The sequence below is a fragment of the Chiloscyllium plagiosum genome, unplaced genomic scaffold, assembly GCF_037043375.1.
Source record: "Chiloscyllium plagiosum isolate Xiang-an unplaced genomic scaffold, Cpla_swu_hap1 HiC_scaffold_37, whole genome shotgun sequence".
Lineage (NCBI taxonomy): Eukaryota > Metazoa > Chordata > Chondrichthyes > Orectolobiformes > Hemiscylliidae > Chiloscyllium > Chiloscyllium plagiosum.
In genome coordinates, this window is record NW_028270175.1 from 6,682,053 (window position 1) to 6,700,980 (window position 18,928).

Below are 18,928 nucleotides of genomic sequence, written 5' to 3' on the forward strand. Positions count from 1 at the left end.
ACTCGGACTACTGAAAACTGCAAAAAAAAAAGGAACATTAATATCTTACTTGCTTCAACTGGAAGACAAGACCATTATCACAATATCTTAACCTAAGCACAATAGTAGTGTCTGCACACATCATTTGTCCTAACTTACTCTGCCTAGATAAAGTATGGCCAGAGTGTTTGGTTGTGACTGAAGTATTCTAAACTAAGATTCTCAATTGGATGAGTTTGCTTGAACAGTTACTGATGACATCAGGAACAGCTGCAAATTCTGATCCATCATGCATGAAGTTAAAGGAGGGTAAATGTACCCAAATACGTGTAGAGTAAATGCATGTTCCAAAAATATCTTAGTCCCAACCTCAAAAGATTGCATATGTTATTTTTCTATTTGTATAACAGTATGAATACAAATGACCTTGCAGATTAGATTATTTTGATCTGATAATTGGATTTAGGATGCCAAATTTCTTTGGCATAGAATCCTTAAAGCTAAGATTTGCATTTATACACAGCAGGATTTGAACCAAGGCTCCACAGATATAAATCCAGTACGAACCCACTGGTCCACAAAGTCTCAATTTATAACTTTTATCATTATCTTCAAATGGAGTTGCATGACTTTCACAGGTTTTCTTAGTAAAGCCAAAACCCATCTCTGCATTTTAAACACACCACCTGTTACAAGACAAAATTCCAGATAGTCTTCACTCAAACTGAGCTCAAAACGGAAGGGCAAAATCATTGTGCCTTTGCACTGTATTATTGTACAAGGAAAGCAAATATTTTCCCATGATTCTTAAATGTCTCTAAGTTCTAGTATAGTACACAGCTGCTGTATGATGAAAACAAGTTAACATACAGGTTCCATTTGTCAAAAACACAACCAGACAGCTAAACATTAAAGTAAAAAGTGCACTGGGAGCCACCTGCTATTTGATCAGGGTGTTAATTCACACACAGGTATACGTGTACTTGTTCAACATTTTCCAAACCTGATCCAGTTTCCAATGGAACTCTGCTGGATGGAAGTTCTCATTTTCAGAAGGGTTTTGACGGAAGAGGAAAACCAGACGACAGTTGTGCACATAAAGGGAGTAGTGATGACGATTCATCTCTGCAAGATTTTTTTAAAAAAAAAACTTAATTACTAAACGTGACACCAAAAATCAAAGTAAATTCCTGTAAAAAAGAGCAAAAAAGTAAAAGGGACAAATTAAAGGCTAGATCCTAATGGAAACAAGGCAGGGACAGTTACAAGATGTGGGCTCGTCATCATAATTCTCCATATCACTATAATTTCTGGTCTCTGACATATTGCTATAGGGAGGGCAAACATATTACAAAGGACCCAATTGAAATCAAAAGAAATTTTCAGATTTGCATGTATATTTTAAATCAAAAGTTAACTTTTATCTAAGATTAATATATTAAATGACCTGGCTTTATTGCAACTGACTACTGTTGCCTCAAGTTAATACTTAATAGCATGAGATTAATTGCAACTTTTAATATGATACATCCATCAATTTTCATCATTTAGAGTTTTTATATTGACTCCTAATAAAATTCCATGAGTAGCCTAGAAGGAAACAGCAAAAATATGTTCCTATACCAAGACAGTACACAGAGTACCCAGCAGAGGTCACCAGATAGCAATGAACAAGAAGCAGTTGCTTTTTTATAAAAATTAAGCATTTTGAATCAACCTGCTCAGGTATCTGATAATGTACCTCTGCAGCAAGTGGAATCAAACCCAAAGTCTTTAGGTCCCAAGGTAGAGATACCACCACTGTGCCACAACAGCCCCCTCAGTTACGTTTTTTTTTCTTAGCCAATGATATTGAGGTTAATTATAAATCAAATACAATAAAGAACTGCAATTATAAATCAGCTCATTCAGAAAGACAATGAATCAATGTGGGCGGCACGGTGGCACAGTGGTTCAATTCCCGCCTCAGGCGACTAACTGTGTGGAGTTTGCACGTTCTCCCCGTGTCTGTGTGGGTTTCCTCCGGGTGCTCCGGTTTCCTCCCACAGTCCAAAGATGTGCAGGTCAGGTGAATTGACCATGCTAAATTGCCCGTAGTGTTAGGTAAGTAAGGGGTAAATGTAGGGGTATGGGTGGGTTGCGCTTCGGCGGGTCGGTGTGGGCCGAAGGGCCTGTTTCCACACTGTAATGTAATCTAATGTAATCTTAATCTAAATCTAATCTAAACCTATGAAATACTAGGACATAAAAGACAGCTTTACAATTAGCTGATGCTTTACCTTTGAGTTTATTGACAAAATCACTGATCATTTATTGAAGCTAGTCTTGCACTAAGTTGGGACTAAGTTAACAAACATCTATTTAAAAATCACAATTTCATCTCAGATGATGTAACCATGCATATATACTTTATAATCTTACACAAAAGCAATGCACAACTCTAACACTTTGATGATTTTCACCTTGAATGACTATTAACACTGGAACAAGAACCCATTTTAACAAAGCCTCAGTTTAGATTAGATTAGATTAGATTACTTACAGTGTGGAAACAGGCCCTTCGGCCCAACAAGTCCACACCGACCCGCCGAAGCGCAACCCACCCATACCCCTACATTTACCCCTTTAACCTAACACTACGGGCAATTTAGCATGGCCAATTCACCTGACCCGCACATTTTTGGATTGTGGGAGGAAACCGGAGCACCCGGAGGAAACCCACGCAGACACGGGGAGAATGTGCAAACTCCACACAGTCAGTCGCCTGAGTCGGGAATTGAACCCGGGTCTCTGGCGCTGTGAGGCAGCAGTGCAACTGAACAATGCCATATTTCTACTCAAATTCAGTTTTGATGTTCATCGTATCTACTTCTCAAAGTAGTTATGACTCTAATCTAGTATCTGCAACAACATCTCAATTTTATCACTGTTTGAACTGGTTGCTCAATCACATTGCCAAACTCCAAAATAGAAAAAAGGGTGCTCTGGAGCCCATTTCCAACCAGTCTCAACATTTTTCATTATTTTAATCTCTTCCCTAATAAAATAAAAGCATATCTGAAATATAAAAATTCTAAAAATGGAGAGGTTGAGTTTAACAAATGGGCTTACTGCAAAGGCAGAAGTTTAAGAAAATTCAGAGAACAGGTCACCTATACCTGCTTTATCAGAGTTGCAAAGAACAGTTTCCTTGTCCCCATGAATACTGGAACCAGGCCCATGGCGCATCCACACAGAAATTGTAAATGGTTCCTGTAGATTGGTCGTCAAAACACCTTCTGGGATTTTCACAGCTTGTGTGCCATTGAATTCAAAGACCTGATCACTATCATGGCCATTGTCAGTAGGAAGACCAACGGTCCAATTTGTACTGCTACTTGGTGAGGGAAGGAGATCAACTGTTCCGGAAGCAGCACCTGAAATCAAGAATGGCAAGACAAAAGCATTGGGACACTCCCAGCTAATGCTAACAGTTATCATTGGTAACTAGACAAAATAAGGTTCATTCAATTTGTATTCTTCAATACCTGAAGCAATGCTGGTTTGAAAATACTGGATCTAACATTTCAACCAGAACCATGACAGAAGCAAGCTGTTCCAAGCCAAAAGCGTAGTTCAAACATCAAATTAAGGTACAGCAACCTTCAGTTTATCTTGCAAAACATCAATAATCACAACTACAGTATATTTATTTCCCAGACTTGAGACTTCTCAAAGCTTTTCTCGTACATCAGTCTGGAGTCTGATAGAGGACATAACCTCCATCAACACAAACTGAACACCAACCAGACAATGTAACCTATTTGATTGGCACTCCACCCACCACCTAAAACATTCCTCCCTGCACCACTAGCAAAACGTGGCTGCAATGTACACTATAACAAATACACCGTAGGGGCTTACTAAGGCTGTTGGGAAGAAATTCCAGCATTAGATTAGCAAATACTGGTTAACATTATGGACTTTTGAACATCTAAAATAATGCTACTATAAAAAGACATAATCAAGGCAGTTTCTTTTGGTAAGTTCATCTATTGGTCTACACAGAAGGTTTAACTATGGTGAATGATCTTTTACATCAGCAACAAAATCCACTGCATCAAAGGGATGGTAACTTTATTTTTATCAATAGGGTTACATTTCAAATCAAATCTGCTGACTGTTTAAGGATTTAATTTCATAAATGCATCTTTGAGGCCAAGTTTACCAGACTATGTCCTTTTAGTTACAAAGAAGAAAATTCAAACACCACACAAGGATAAAAGCTGCAGAATTTTTTGTTGTAATAAAACCAATGATTGACAGCAACAGAAATCCATTACAAGGAACCAAAGTTTTCTTAGGTAGGTGAAGATTAGAGGTTTTGCGCTTTTATATTCTAGACTGTTAGGTACCTAACCTCTCTACAGTCTGCCCTGCCTCAGCTGAGGGCCACACTCTCTCAGAATTGCAAAGGACCCACTCTGTACTACATCCTCAGGAGAATTCATACTCTCAACAAACAATATTTCAATTCCATCTCAAACATCAAAAACTGTAAGTACAACAAACTTTTATCTACCCACCTCCATAACCAGCGCTCCTCAAACATTCCAGAAGATTCCCCTGGCCTCGGAAACACCATTAGCCATGCGGCTGATGCAGCTACCACCCCCACGCTGATTGATGATGTCACTTCTGCCCCCATCATGGCCACTCCCACAGCCACTTCCGGCCCTCACATCATCGCCGATGCCACACCCTCAGTGACTTCCGCCACCCCTACTGCCGTGTCTGCCACCACTTCCGACCCCACCAGCGCCACTCACGTGCATTCTGCTGACACGCCCCCCACAGACCCCACTGTCACTATCCCCACCCCCCAGAACCCCGAGGGGAACACTACTCCTGCTCATGACTCTACCCCCATTCCCCCCACCATCACACCCACTCCAGGTACTGGCTCCGACCCCACTCCCAGCTCTACACCCACACCAGCTCCCAGCCCTGCCAAGTTTTCTCCAGACCTCCCCCTCACTGAGGACGAACGATCAGTCCTCAGCAAAGGACTCACCTTCGTCCCCCTCCGTCCACGCATCAATGAATTTAATACACGCCGTGACATCGAACAATTCTTCCGTCGCCTCCGCCTCCGAGCTTACTTTCACAATCAGGACTCCCGCCCACCTTCCGAGGACACCTTCGCCCACCTCCAACACACTGCATCCACCTGGACACCCCGCGCTGGCCTATTACCTGTCCTCGACCTCTTCATTTCCAACTGCCGCCGGGACATTAACCGTCTCAACCTGTCGACCCCCCTCCCCCACTCCAACCTCTCATCCTCACAACGCGCAGCCCTCCAATCCCTCTGCTCCAATCCTGACCTCACCATCAAGCCAGCGGATAAAGGGGGTGCAGTGGTAGTCTGGCGCACTGACCTCTACATCGCTGAAGCCAAACGCCAACTCGAGGACACCTCTTCCTACCGCCCCCTTGACCATGACCCCACCCCCCATCACCAAACCATCATCTCCCAGACCATACAGAACCTCATCACCTCAGGAGATCTCCCACCCACAGCTTCCAACCTCATAGTCCGGGAACCCCGCACTGCCCGGTTCTACCTCCTTCCCAAGATCCACAAGCCTGACCACCCATTGTCTCAGCATGCTCCTGCCCCACTGAACTCATCTCTACCTACCTCGACACTATCCTATCCCCCCTAGTCCAGGAACTCCCCACATACGTTCGAGACACCACCCACGCCCTCCACCTCCTCCAAGACTTCCGTTTCCCCGGCCCCCAACGCCTCATCTTCACCATGGATATCCAATCCCTCTACACCTCCATCCGCCATGATCAGGGCCTCCAAGCCCTCCGTTTTTTCCTCTCCAGACGTTCCCAACAGTACCCCTCCACCGACACTCTCATTCGTTTGGCCGAACTGGTCCTCACCCTTAACAATTTCTCCTTTGAATCCTCCCACTTCCTCCAGACCAAAGGGGTAGCCATGGGCACACATATGGGCCCCAGCTATGCCTGTCTCTTTGTTGGCTACATAGAGCAGTTGATCTTCCGTAATTACGCCGGCACCACTCCCCACCTCTTCCTCCGCTACATTGATGACTGCATTGGCGCCACCTCGTGCTCCCGCGAGGAGGTTGAGCAATTCATCAACTTCACCAACACATTCCACCCTGACCTTAAATTTACCTGGACCATCTCTGACACCTCCCTCCCCTTCCTGGACCTCTCCATCTCCATCAGTGACGACCGACTTGACACTGACATTTTCTACAAACCCACCGACTCCCACAGCTACCTGGATTACACCTCTTCCCACCCTACCTCTTGCAAAAATGCCATCCCGTATTCCCAATTCCTCCGCCTCCGCCGTATCTGCTCCCAGGAGGAGCAGTTCCACCATAGAACACACCAGATGGCCTCCTTCTTTAGAGACCGCAATTTCCCTTCCCACGTGGTTAAAGATGCCCTCCAACACATCTCGTCCACATCCCGCACCTCCCCCCTCAGACCCAACCCCTCCAACCGCAACAAGAACAGAACGCCCCTGGTGCTCACCTTCCACCCTACCAACCTTCGCATAAACCAAATCATCCGCCGACATTTCCGCCACCTCCAAACAGACCCCACCACCAGGGATATATTTCCCTCCCCACCCCTCTCCGCCTTCCGCAAAGACCGTTCCCTCCGTGACTACCTGGTCAGGTCCACGCCCCCCTACGACCCACCCTCCCATCCTGGCACTTTCCCCTGCCACCGCAGGAACTGTAAAACCTGTGCCCACACCTCCTCCCTCACCTCCATCCAAGGCCCTAAAGGAGCCTTCAACATCCATCAAAGTTTTACCTGCACATCCACTAATATCATTTATTGTATCCGTTGCTCCCGATGCGGTCTCCTCTACATTGGGGAGACTGGGCGCCTCCTAGCAGAGCGCTTTAGGGAACATCTCCAGGACACCCGCACCAATCAACCAAATCGCCCCGTGGCTCAACATTTCAACTCCCCCTCCCACTCTGCGGAGGACATGGAGGTGCTGGGCCTCCTCCATCGCCGCTCCCTCACCACCAGACGCATGGAGGAAGAACGCCTCATCTTCCGCCTCGCAACACTTCAACCCCAGGGCATCAATGTGGATTTCAACAGTTTCCTCATTTCCCCTTCCCCCACCTCATCCTAGTTTCTAACCTCCAGCAACACGATCCCCTGACGTGTCCGGACTTGTCCGACCTGCCTAGCTCCTTTTCCACCTATCCACTCCACCCTCTCCTCCCTGACCTATCACCTTCATCTCCTTCCCCACTGACCTATTGTACTCTATGCTACTCTATCCCCACCCCCACCCTCCTCTAGCTTATCTCTCCACGCTTCAGTCTCTCTGCCTTTATTCCTGATGAAGGGCTTTTGCCCGAAACGTCGATTTTGCCTGTCCTCGGATGCTGCCTGAATTGCTGTGCTCTTCCAGCACCACTGATCCAGAATCTGGTTTCCAGCATCTGCAGTCATTGTTTTTACCTTGTTAGTTAATAAAAGCCTTACCACAAAGTTTGTGGAGTGATTTTTCAGAATAAGTGTCCCTGTCGCATCCTTTTCCGATATGGCTCGTTTCTAATTCAACAGTTGTCTGGATCGATGTAATAGGTTCATCACAGGTTTCCAGATGTATAGCTGGAAACAATGCCAAACTTCCAGTGCCAGGTTCATATTCAATTCTTTTGCTCCAACCTATATCATAAACACATTAATGGTCCTCAATACAAAATATGCAACATGTCAGTAATACATTGTTGACTCAGTCAAATATTTAGTTTGATTTCTTAATTATTAAGTAGGTACTAATTCAGATAGAAAGGTTTATCTTGGATCTTAAAAGCATACATTAGGAAATTAATACACTTTAGATCACAGATGTTTAATAATTTATTCTTTAGTAATGTCAAACAACTACCAATTACTTTAGAATTGTGTTAATTCTATTACCTTGCCAGCCAGGTTTGCATGTGGGTTTAATGCTGATCTTAACAAGAACATCTTCTGTCGAACGCTTCTTCCCACAGTCATAAGCCGTTACTGCAAGCTTATACTGCCGGTCTTTGCTGTAGTTAATCTTCTCAGAGTTTTTAATATACCCTACAAAAATCACCAGTTTACAACACATTATCCCTCAACAGTCAAATGCACAGATGCTAATCTTGCAAACAGATTCCATGCTTGTTCTTCGGGAACACAACATAAAAAAAATTGGGAAGAACAAACGAAATAGCCCGTGTATTGGTCACTTAAAAAAATGACAGCTTGAAAAACAGTGAGGTTTTCTTGGTTAAGTCACCAGCTATTTATTACTATGATATGAAAAAAGGGGAAAGAAAAATCAAAACTCATTTTTCATCAGTAGCCATGAACTCATATTGGAGAATTCAGATGAGAGAACGTTGGTGTGATGAGAACTATACATTCTATGGTTAAAAGGCTTAACATCCACTGTCTTGAATTAGTGAAAAACAGCTAGTTGGGCTCAGTATCGGAGGACTTCCAGCAGCCTCTGAACCATAACTAAACAAGGACCTTAAGAGATGGGAAGAATAATGGAAGACAGTGAAAACAAATTGTTAACTTAGAGAATAATCTTCTTACATTAATTTCTATTTATAATGGGAAGGCAAGATGCAATCCACAGATATACAGAGATTAGCAAACACTGAGGAACCACTAAACGCAAACTCAAACAAAAACTGATGGTTTCCATTATGTTGAAATAATTAGCGGCATTTCAACCTCAAATTTTATAGTTCAGCTCAGGTATGTTTAACGTCTTCATCTTTGAGACCTGTGTTGCTATACACATCAGGGGACTCTAACTTTTTTTATATCTCTCATTTGTGTTTTTAATAGATTTTAATATTCTGATTTAAGATTAATCCACCAACAAGGTGGCAACTCCTACAGGACAAGCTAGTGAGTAAGAGATCTAACATTGACAATGCCAATTATTGGATAATCTAGAATCTTTCCTTCTTGCCTTGAATTGTCATTTGTAAAATCATGATCTAGATGATCCCACATAGAAAAAAATGAAGTCAACATCTTACAAATATTTTACTCAAAACGGAATCATTGTTAAAATTTAAAATTCAACATTAGAAATTCGAAGTTTAATGTCCTTATTTGGAAGTGCATAACCACGTGACTCATCACTTACCATCTTTATCAATAGTGAATGGCACATCAGGAGTAACAATTTCGTAACTGCAGATCTGGCTGAACTGAGGTGAACAGTCTGCATCGATTGCTTCCACTCTCAAGATGCTATCATACTTCTTTCCTTCAATGATTGTGGCTTTGTAAGACTTCTCTTTGAAAACTGGGGCGTACTCATTTATGTCATTCACCTGGATATGAACATTGGCCCTGTAAAGCAGAAGTACTGATTAGGAATTGGAAGCACATTTAGAAAGCCTCCCTAATAACTCTTGGATTTAATCAGCTAATAGCAAATCATACAGCCCACAAAAGACCAATATTCAACCCAGAACAAGTACTGAACTAGCCAGTCCTAGTTAGGTCAGTAGTAAAGCTGCTACAGTTGATCTATTTAAACAGCACCTTTAACATACTAAAGCATCCCATCGGAGTACTGCTGTTCCTCCACACCAGATGAAACTGATTACCAGCCACACAAACAACAGATATTTTTGGTCCAAGTGGAAGGTATTGAAGGAGCAATTTGTAAAATAAATGAGTCGAGCCAAAAAGGTTAGGTAACACCAAAGTTTAAGGACTACGTAGAGGCAAAACGTGTGGCGCTGGAAAAGTATAGCCGGTCGGAGAGCATTCAAGGAGGACAGTCAACATTTCGAGCATAAGGCCTTCATCAGGAATGCGGGGTAGGGTGGGCAGAGGGGTGCCTTGGAGATAAATAGGAGGGTAGGGGGTGGATGGGAAGGTGATAGGTAGACATGGGGGTGTGGGGTGTGGGAGGTGACAGTGATAGGTCAGATGGGACGGTGGAGCGGATAGATGGGAAAGGTAAATTACAGGCTATCAAGAGGGCAGTGAGAGTTGGAGGGTTGGATCTGGGATATTGTAAGGGGAGGGGAGGTCTAAATTGATGCCATGTGGTTGGAGAATCCCAAGGCTTAAGATGAAGCGTTCTTCCTCTAGTCATCAGGTGGCTTGGATCTGACAGTGGAGACAGCCCAGGACTTGCATGTCCTTGGCAGAGTAGGAGGGGGTGTTGAAGCAGTCGGCCACAGGGCGGTGGGGTTGTTTGGTGTGCGTCACCCAGAGATGTTCCTTGAAACGCTCAGAGTTGGCATCCTGTGTTCCCAATGTAGAGGAGATCACAGATCAACAACAGTAGATGAGGTGTTTGTATGTGCAGGAAAATCACTGCCACATGTGAAAAGATCCTTTGGGGCCTTGGACAGAGGTGAGGGCACAGGTTTTACACCGCTTTTGGGGCAAGGGAAGATGCCAGAAACGGAGGGTGGACCTAATGAGAGGGTCACTGAAGGAACAGTCTCTGAAGAATGAAGGTAGGGGTGGGAGGGTAGATTCTCTACAGTGTGTAACAGGCCCTTTGGCCCAACAAGTCTGCATCGCCCCTCCGAAGAGAAACCCACCCAAACCCATTCCCCTACCCTATATTTACCCCTGACTAACACTGTGGGCAATTTAGCATGGCCAATTTACCTGCACATCTTTGGATTGTGGGAGGAAACCAGAGCACCCGGAGGAAACCCACGCAGACACAGGGAGAATGTGCAAACTCCACACCAACAGGCAGGAAATGAACCCTAGACCCTGGTGCTGTGAGGCAGCAGTGCTAACCACAGCTACCGTGCTGCACCGTATCTATCTGGTGGTGGAGTCTGATTGTAGGTGGTGGAAATGGCAAAGGATAATGCGCTGTACCTGGAGACCTTTACCACAGCAGATGAACTCTTACAGGGACCAAATGTCCATGGTGAAGATGAGGCATTAGGGGCTGGGGAAACTATGCACATGCATCCGCCAGGCAAAGGTATCCAAGCCCTCAGTTTCTTCCTCTCTCGCCAACCCAACCTGTACCCCTCCACCGACACATTTGATTGGTGGAACTGGTCTTCACCCTCAACTTGTCCTTCAAATTCTCCCACTTCCTTCAGACCAAAAGGGGTAGCCATGGGTCCCAGCTATGGCTGCCTCTTCTTTCAGGTATGTGGAAGAGTCCTACAGTTACACACTAGCACCATCCTCCACCTTTTCCTCCACTACATTGATAACTATCAGCATTACCTTGTGCTCACACAAGGTTGAACACTCAAACTTCACGAATATCTTCCACCCTGACCTTAAGTTCACCTGACACTTCCCTCCCCTTCCAGGACCCCTCAAGTCTCCATCTCTGGCGACCAACTCAACACAGACATCTACTTCAAATCCACCGACTCCCAGCTATCTGGACTACACCGCCTCCCAACCCTTCTGTAAAAAAAATGATATCCCTTACTCCAAACCTGTGCCCAGGAGAAGCAATTTCACTCCAGGACATCGCAGATGGCCTCCTATTTCAAGGACAGCAATTTTCCCTCCCACGTGATCAACAATGCCCTCAAGCGCATCTCCGCCATTTCCCACGCCTGGGCCCTTGAACCCCACCCCTCTAACTGCAACAAGGCTAGAACCCGTATGGTCCTCACTTTCCATCCCACTCATCTCTGGATACAACGCATTATCATCCACTATTTGAGCCACCTCCAGTCAGACCCCACCAGAGGGGTATTTCCCTCCTCACCCCACCAGAGGGGTATTTCCCTCCTCACCCCATCTGCATTCCGCAAAGACCATTCCCTCTGTGACTCCCTAGTTAGGTCCACAGCCTCCATCACCAACCCACCCTCCACAACTGGCACCTTCCTTGCTGCCACAAGAGGTGTAAAATGTGTGCCCTCACCTCCGTCCAAGGCCCCAAAGGATCCTTTCACATCCAGCAGAGATTTTCCTGCACACCCAAACGCATCAATCTACTGTGTCCATAACTCTCAATGTTGTCTCCTCTACGTTGGGGAGGCAGGAGACCAACTTGTGGAATGTTTCAGGGAACATCTCTGGGGGACACGCACCAAACAACCCCATCGCCCTGTGGCTGACTGCCCCTCCCACTCTACCAAGGGCATGCCAGTCCTGGGCGGCCACCGTCAGATTCAAGCCACCCGATGACTGGAAGAAGAACGCCTCAACTTCTACCTTGGGACCCTCCAACCACATGGCACTGTCAACTTCACCTTCACTCCCCCTACCTCATCCCAGATCCAACGCTCCAACTCAGCACCACCCTCTTTTCATGTCCCACCTGTCCATCTATCTTCCCACCCATCCGCTCCACCCTCCCCTCTTGCCTGCCACTATCTACGCATCGCATTCCCTGCCAACTCCACAACGCCCCCACCACATTTACCTCTCAGCTCCCTTCCCCATTCCTGAAGGGCTTATACCTGAAGCGTCGATTCCCCTGCTCCTCAGATACTGCTCTGCTTTTTCATCACCCCACTAACTGATACACCTGCATCTATACTCCTCACTTTCTCTGTGTAGTCAATGGGCATTAACAAAAGATTAAGAAAAAGACAGGAGGTGCATTCTCTTCATAATGATCTAAAACAATAAATACTGGAAATGTCTCTGTCAAACGAGGATATGAACAGGCTCGGACACCTCAGTAAACACATAGGTAGACATTCACTTTCAAAGTGCAAACAGAACATCCACCTCAGCAAACTCTATTCAGGTGTCCAGCACAATGAAGATTTGCCAAAATAGCAATGGTAATCTGGTGATACAAAACTGAAGGATGATCCATATGTAATTTGCAGAATGCAGATAATAGGACCAACAAAAGTCAAGGTATGTCCTGCAGATAAACATTCCAATTCTTTAAAGTCTTGAAGGTAGGAGAGAGGGGGTTGTGATAGGGGGCTGATGTTTGGACTGGATGCCTGTGACCAGCCATGTGCCACAAGGATTGGTGCTAGGTCCACTGCGTGCCATCATTTATATAAACGATTTGGATGGGAATATACAAGGTCTGTTTGGAAGTTTGCAGATAACACCAAAATAAGTGATATAGTTGACAGTGAAAATGAAAATCTCAGAATACAACAGGACCTTGATCAGATGGATTTTTAATTTAGATAAATGTGAGATGTTGCATTTTGATAAGACAAACCAGGTAAGGACTTCAGAGTTAATAGCAGGGCCCTGGGGAATGTTGACAAAGGGCCTAGGGGTGCAGATGCATAGTTCCTTGAGAGCGAAGTCCCAGTTAGACTTGACTTTCACAGTGAAGGTGGTGTTTGGAACGCTTGCTTTCATTGGTCAGAACATAGAACACAGGAGTTAGGATATTATGTTGCAGCTGTACAGGTCATTGGTGAGGGCACTTTGAGAATACTGCGCATAATTATAGTCACCATTCTATAGATAGGAACGATGTTATTAAACTTGAGGGTGCAGAAAATATTTAAGGGTGTTGCCATGACTGAGCTATAGGGAGAGGCTGAATAGGCTAGGGCTTTTAGCCCTGGAGCAGTGGAGGCTGAGGGGTGACCTTAGAGGTTTGTAAAATCATGAGAGGCATGGATAAGGTAAATAGACAAGGTCTTTTCCCTGGGACAGGGGAGTCCAGAACGAGAGGGCATGGGTTTGGGGTGAGGGGGGAAAATTTTAAAAGGGACCCAAGGGACAACTTTTTCCACACAAAGGATTGTGTATGTATGGAATGAATGGTCAGAGGAAGTGGTGGAGGCTGGTACAATTACAACATTTAAAAGGCATCTGGATAAGTACATGAATAGGAAGAGTTTAAGAGGGATATGGGCCAAATGCTGGCAAATGGGACTAGGTTAGATTGGGATGTCTGGTTGGTGTGGATGAGTTGGCCTAAGGGTCTGCTTCCATGCTGTAGAATTCAAGTCTGCTAGCACATGAAAATTGTGAAGTCTTCCTTGATCTAATTTTCTTGCCAGTGAAGTAATTGGGATGATTTGAAGAGGAAATATAATCAAGACTGCCCAACTGGTCGTGCAAACATGAAATAGTATCCCAGACAGGATTTTCTTCCATTGGTCGACTGACCACTGCTCATAATGGAGTGATTGAAGTAGAACTGTAATAACTTGAGCACTGTGACTCAGTAGTCATGATCCATATTTTTGTTATATATGGAAAGTGAGTTAGGATTGGCTCTGGAAATCAGCAGGATAACTTACAGCGAATGATGCAGGAGCAACCAGTGACATCCAATTAATTGTACTACTTCCAACATGTTGGGGCCAAGAACTACTTTAAAAAGGGATGAAGGAAATAATTAAAATCTCAGATGAAACGAAATGCTTTCACATCCATATCTTTGCTTAGACTTGTAATATGATTTCTTTTGAAACAGATCTTAAGAGTCATTTTCTCTAAATTATGTGCCCTGGGGGAGAAGTGTATTTAAATTCGATGAAAGATATTATTGAGTTCCTTTCACCAGCAGTGAGAGGTAAGCCACTCATAGCTTAAAGCAATGGAAAACTTGTCTTTCAGATATGGAAATCAGCCTGAACAGATCTCTCTCAATGCACCCCACCCTTCAGCTGTAACACTTGAATGCCAAACAGAGTATAACATTTTAATCTTCAACAGTTAAAAGGATATTTCAGCCAAGTAAACATGTCAGAAATAATACCAGGAATCTCTGCATCTTGTAGGATTTATACAACAGCAGAACTTCTGATCCTGCAGCATATGCTCTCAAGAATTTACACTGACCCCTTACTACACTTAAGTCTTGAAAACAGCTGTTCAAAAACTACACAGCAAAATCTCAATTCTTTATCAACAGACAACTGATGACTTGGGCAGAACATAGCAATCCTTCAAGGTGAAAGAAATTCCTTTACTGCTGTGTCTGCAGCTGAGGTTAAAGCTGCAATTACTTGCCATTTGGATGAAGGAACCAGGGATGCTGTTGCGAAATTTGCAGACCAAAGATAGATGGAGAAACAGGTAATGCTGAGGAAGCAAGGAGGTTGCAGAAGGACTTGGACAGGCTAGGAGAGAGTGAGCAAAGTAGTAGTTGATGGAATACAAACGTGAGGTTATGCACTTTGGTAGGCTACAGAAATCGAAAGCAAAGCATTCAATGATTCAGCCTCTACAGCCCCCTGCAGCAATGCGTTCCACAGATTCACAAGAATTGGAGAACTTCCTCCTCATCTCCTTTCTAAGAGAAGGGAATGTTGTGCCTTCTGATCTTGGTCTCTCCCAGTAGTGGAATCATCACCACGTCCACTCTATCCAAGTCTCACAGCATTCAGCAAATTTCAGAGAGTCGAGTATGTGGTACCAGAAAAGCACAGGTCAGGCAGCATTCGAGGAGGAGAATCGACGTTTTGGATATAAGCCCTTCACAGCAGGGATCAGGAAGGAGATGTGGCTGTGGTAGCAAGTCTGCTTCAGGACATGGCTAAGAGCTTCACAGCAGAGATGACAACCAGGGGTGTGGGGGAGAGAGGGAGCGGTGAGATCATTGAGATCCTTGTAGAGAGATGAGGAGAACTTCAAGGTCGGCATCCTTGGAAGAGACTTCGCATAGGACTGAAATCATCTAGGAGGGTACATCAACAAGAAGGGTTTGTACCCAAAATGTCTATTCTCCTGCTACCTGACCTGCTGTGCTTTCCAGCACCACACACACACAACTCTAATCTCCAGCATCTGCAGTCCTCACCTTCTCCAACTGAGAGTGAGATCCCCACCATCCTTCTAAACTCCACTGAGTACAAACTCAATCCTCAATTGCTCCTCATATGACAAACCCTTCATCCCTGGGATCATTTTTGTGAACCTCCTATGGACCCCTCCAATGCCAGCACCTCCTTTTTTAGTTATGGAATCCAAAACTATACTCATGATTCTAAATGCGGTGTTACAAGCGTCTTTTACAGCCTCAGCAGTACATCTCCTCTGCTGTTAGAATTCATTTCAAGAGGGCTAGAATGTAACATTACATTTGCCTTCCTAAATGTTAACTGAACATGCATATTAACCTTAAGATAATCCTGAACTATGATTTCCAAATCCCTTTGTTAAGGCAGCTAGATTCGCGATTAGTAAGGGGATCAAGGAGAAGGCAGGAGAATGGGGATGAGAAGCCTATCAGACATGATTGAACGGTGGAGCAGACTCAATGGGTCGAGTGATCCAATTCAATTTCTGTATCTATGGTCTTCCTTCATCCATTCAGTCACCATCAGGAATGGAAATGGGAGTCGAATAATAACCACCACCTGGGAGGTTACTATTATCAGAAACAAGAAACAAGGCTTGAAAAACCAGGCCTAAACAGGGCCTTTCAAAAATGCGCAGACATTAACATTCACCTTTGACATCCCATTGCTGACAGTTAACACTGGCTTTTAAACTGACTCACTTATTGGTTGGATCGTAGCAAGTCGATTACAAAATAAATCAATGCTTCAACATTCTTTACTGCTCAGTGCATACTTACTTATGGGACTTCTTCATATTTCCTCCATCGGGATCCTCTCCACAGTCATATGCCTGGATAGTAAAGGTATACTCTTTCTGTAACTCACAGTCCATCTTCTCTTTTGAACGTATGACACCTTCACCGGTGGTTTTATCAACCACCACAGCTTCAAATGGTACATTCTGTCCATGAATTCTAAATCCACAAATCTCACCTAGAGTTTTAACAAACAGTAAGTTAGAGCTGGAACCATTATGCATTAAATTAACAAAAAAGTTAATGTGCAACAGCAGTCCAAACTTCACAGCCAGGGATTGTTTTTGTGAGGGTCTGTGGAAAAAGCAAAGCCTGTGCCTTGTTTGGGTGAGTTCTGGGACTTAGTAAAAGGAGCATATGCCTGCCTTCCAGCCACTGGTTTACATTGCATCCATTCATGCAGGAGAGAGAACGAGATAGCGCGCGCACGCGAGAGAGCGAGCGCGCGCGCACGAGAGAGCGAGAGCGAGCGCGCGCGCACGAGAGAGCGAGAGCGAGCGCGCGCGCACGAGAGAGCGAGAGCGAGCGCGCGCGCACGAGAGAGCGAGAGCGAGCGCGCGCGCACGAGAGAGCGAGAGCGAGCGCGCGCGCACGAGAGAGCGAGAGCGAGCGCGCGCGCACGAGAGAGCGAGAGCGAGCGCGCGCGCACGAGAGAGCGAGAGCGAGCGCGCGCGCACGAGAGAGCGAGAGCGAGCGCGCGCGCACGAGAGAGCGAGAGCGAGCGCGCGCGCACGAGAGAGCGAGAGAGCGCGCGCGCGCACGAGAGAGCGAGAGAGCGCGCGCGCGCACGAGAGAGCGAGAGAGCGCGCGCGCGCACGAGAGAGCGAGAGAGCGCGCGCGCGCACGAGAGAGCGAGAGAGCGCGCGCGCGCACGAGAGAGCGAGAGAGCGCGCGCGCGCACGAGAGAGCGAGAGAGCGCGCGCGCGCACGAGAGAGCGAGAGAGAGCGCGCGCGCACGAGAGAGCGAGAGAGAGCGCGCGCGCACGAGAGAGCGAGAGAGAGCGCGCGCGCGCACGAGAGAGCGAGAGAGAGCGCGCGCACGCGCACGAGAGCGAGAGAGCGCGCGGACGCGCACGAGAGCGAGAGAGCGCGCGCACGCGCACGAGAGCGAGAGAGCGCGCGCGCACGAGAATGAGAGCGAGAGCGCGCGCGCACGAGAGCGAGCGCGCGCGCGCACGAGAGCGAGAGAGAGCGCGCGCGCGCACGAGAGCGAGAGAGAGCGCGCGCGCGCGCACGAGAGCGAGAGAGAGCGCGCGCGCGCGCACGAGAGCGAGAGAGAGCGCGCGCACGAGAGCGAGAGAGAGCGCGAGAGCGAGAGAGAGAGGGAGAGAGAGCGCGCGCGCGCACGAGGGGGAGAGAGCGCGCGCACGAGGGGGAGGGAGAGCGCGCGCGCGCACGAGGGGGAGGGAGAGCGCGCGCGCGCACGAGGGGGAGGGAGAGCGCGCGCGCGCACGAGGGGGAGGGAGAGCGCGCGCGCGCACGAGGGGGAGGGAGAGCGCGCGCGCGCACGAGGGGGAGGGAGAGCGCGCGCGCGCACGAGGGGGAGGGAGAGCGCGCGCGCGCACGAGGGGGAGGGAGAGCGCGCGCGCGCACGAGGGGGAGGGAGAGCGCGCGCGCGCACGAGGGGGAGGGAGAGCGCGCGCGCGCACGAGGGGGAGGGAGAGCGCGCGCGCGCACGAGGGGGAGGGAGAGAGCGCGCGCACGAGGGGGAGAGAGAGCGCGCGCACGAGGGGGAGAGAGAGCGCGCGCACGAGGGGGAGAGAGAGCGCGCGCACGAGGGGGAGAGAGAGCGCGCGCACGAGGGGGAGAGAGAGCGCGCGCACGAGGGGGAGAGAGAGCGCGCGCACGAGGGGGAGAGAGAGCGCGCGCACGAGGGGGAGAGAGAGCGCGCGCACGAGGGGGAGAGAGAGCGCGCGCACGAGGGGGAGAGCGCGCGCGCGCACGAGGGGGAGAGAGAGCGCGCGCGCGCACGAGGGGGAGAGAGAGCGCGCGCACGAGGGGGAGAGAGAGCGCGCGCGCGCACGAGGGGGAGAGAGAGCGCCGCGCGCACGAGGGGGAGAGAGAGCGCGCGCGCGCGCGCGCACGAGGGAGAGAGAGAGCGCGCGCGCGCGCGCGCACACGAGGGAGAGAGAGCGCGTGCTGCGCGCCGGCGCACGAGGGAGAGAGAGCGCGCGCGCACGAGGGAGAGAGAGCGCGCGCGCGCGCGCACGGGGGGAGAGAGAGCGCGCGCGCGCGACGAGGGGAGAAGAGCGCGCGCACGAGGGGGAGAGAGAGCGCGCGCCGAGGGGGAGAGAGAGCGCGCGCACGAGGGGGAGAGAGAGCGCGCGCACAGAGGGGGAGAGAGAGCGCGCGCACGAGGGGAGAGAGAGCGCGCGCACGAGGGGAGAGAGA

The 18,928-nt window shown here is 47.8% G+C and overlaps 1 protein-coding gene across 3 annotated transcripts in view; it reads right to left on the reverse strand.

The window, feature by feature from the left end:
• clstn1 (calsyntenin 1) overlaps positions 1-18,928 on the reverse strand; it is a 93,363-nt gene that overhangs the window by 21,486 nt on the left and 52,949 nt on the right. For 2 of the 3 annotated variants that reach the window (XM_043676197.2, XM_043676195.2), the window contains exons 1-6: positions 16,520-16,776; positions 9,185-9,393; positions 7,966-8,115; positions 7,525-7,710; positions 3,138-3,395; positions 983-1,104 (exon numbers count right to left, since the gene is read on the reverse strand). In XM_043676197.2, coding sequence (XP_043532132.2) covers positions 983-1,104; positions 3,138-3,395; positions 7,525-7,710; positions 7,966-8,115; positions 9,185-9,393; positions 16,520-16,761 — 1,167 coding nt within the window. In that variant the 5' untranslated portion in view covers positions 16,762-16,776. Of the gene's footprint in view, positions 1-982; positions 1,105-3,137; positions 3,396-7,524; positions 7,711-7,965; positions 8,116-9,184; positions 9,394-16,519; positions 16,777-18,928 lie in introns of those variants that run through there. The other variant, XM_087980274.1, reaches the window with a different exon arrangement.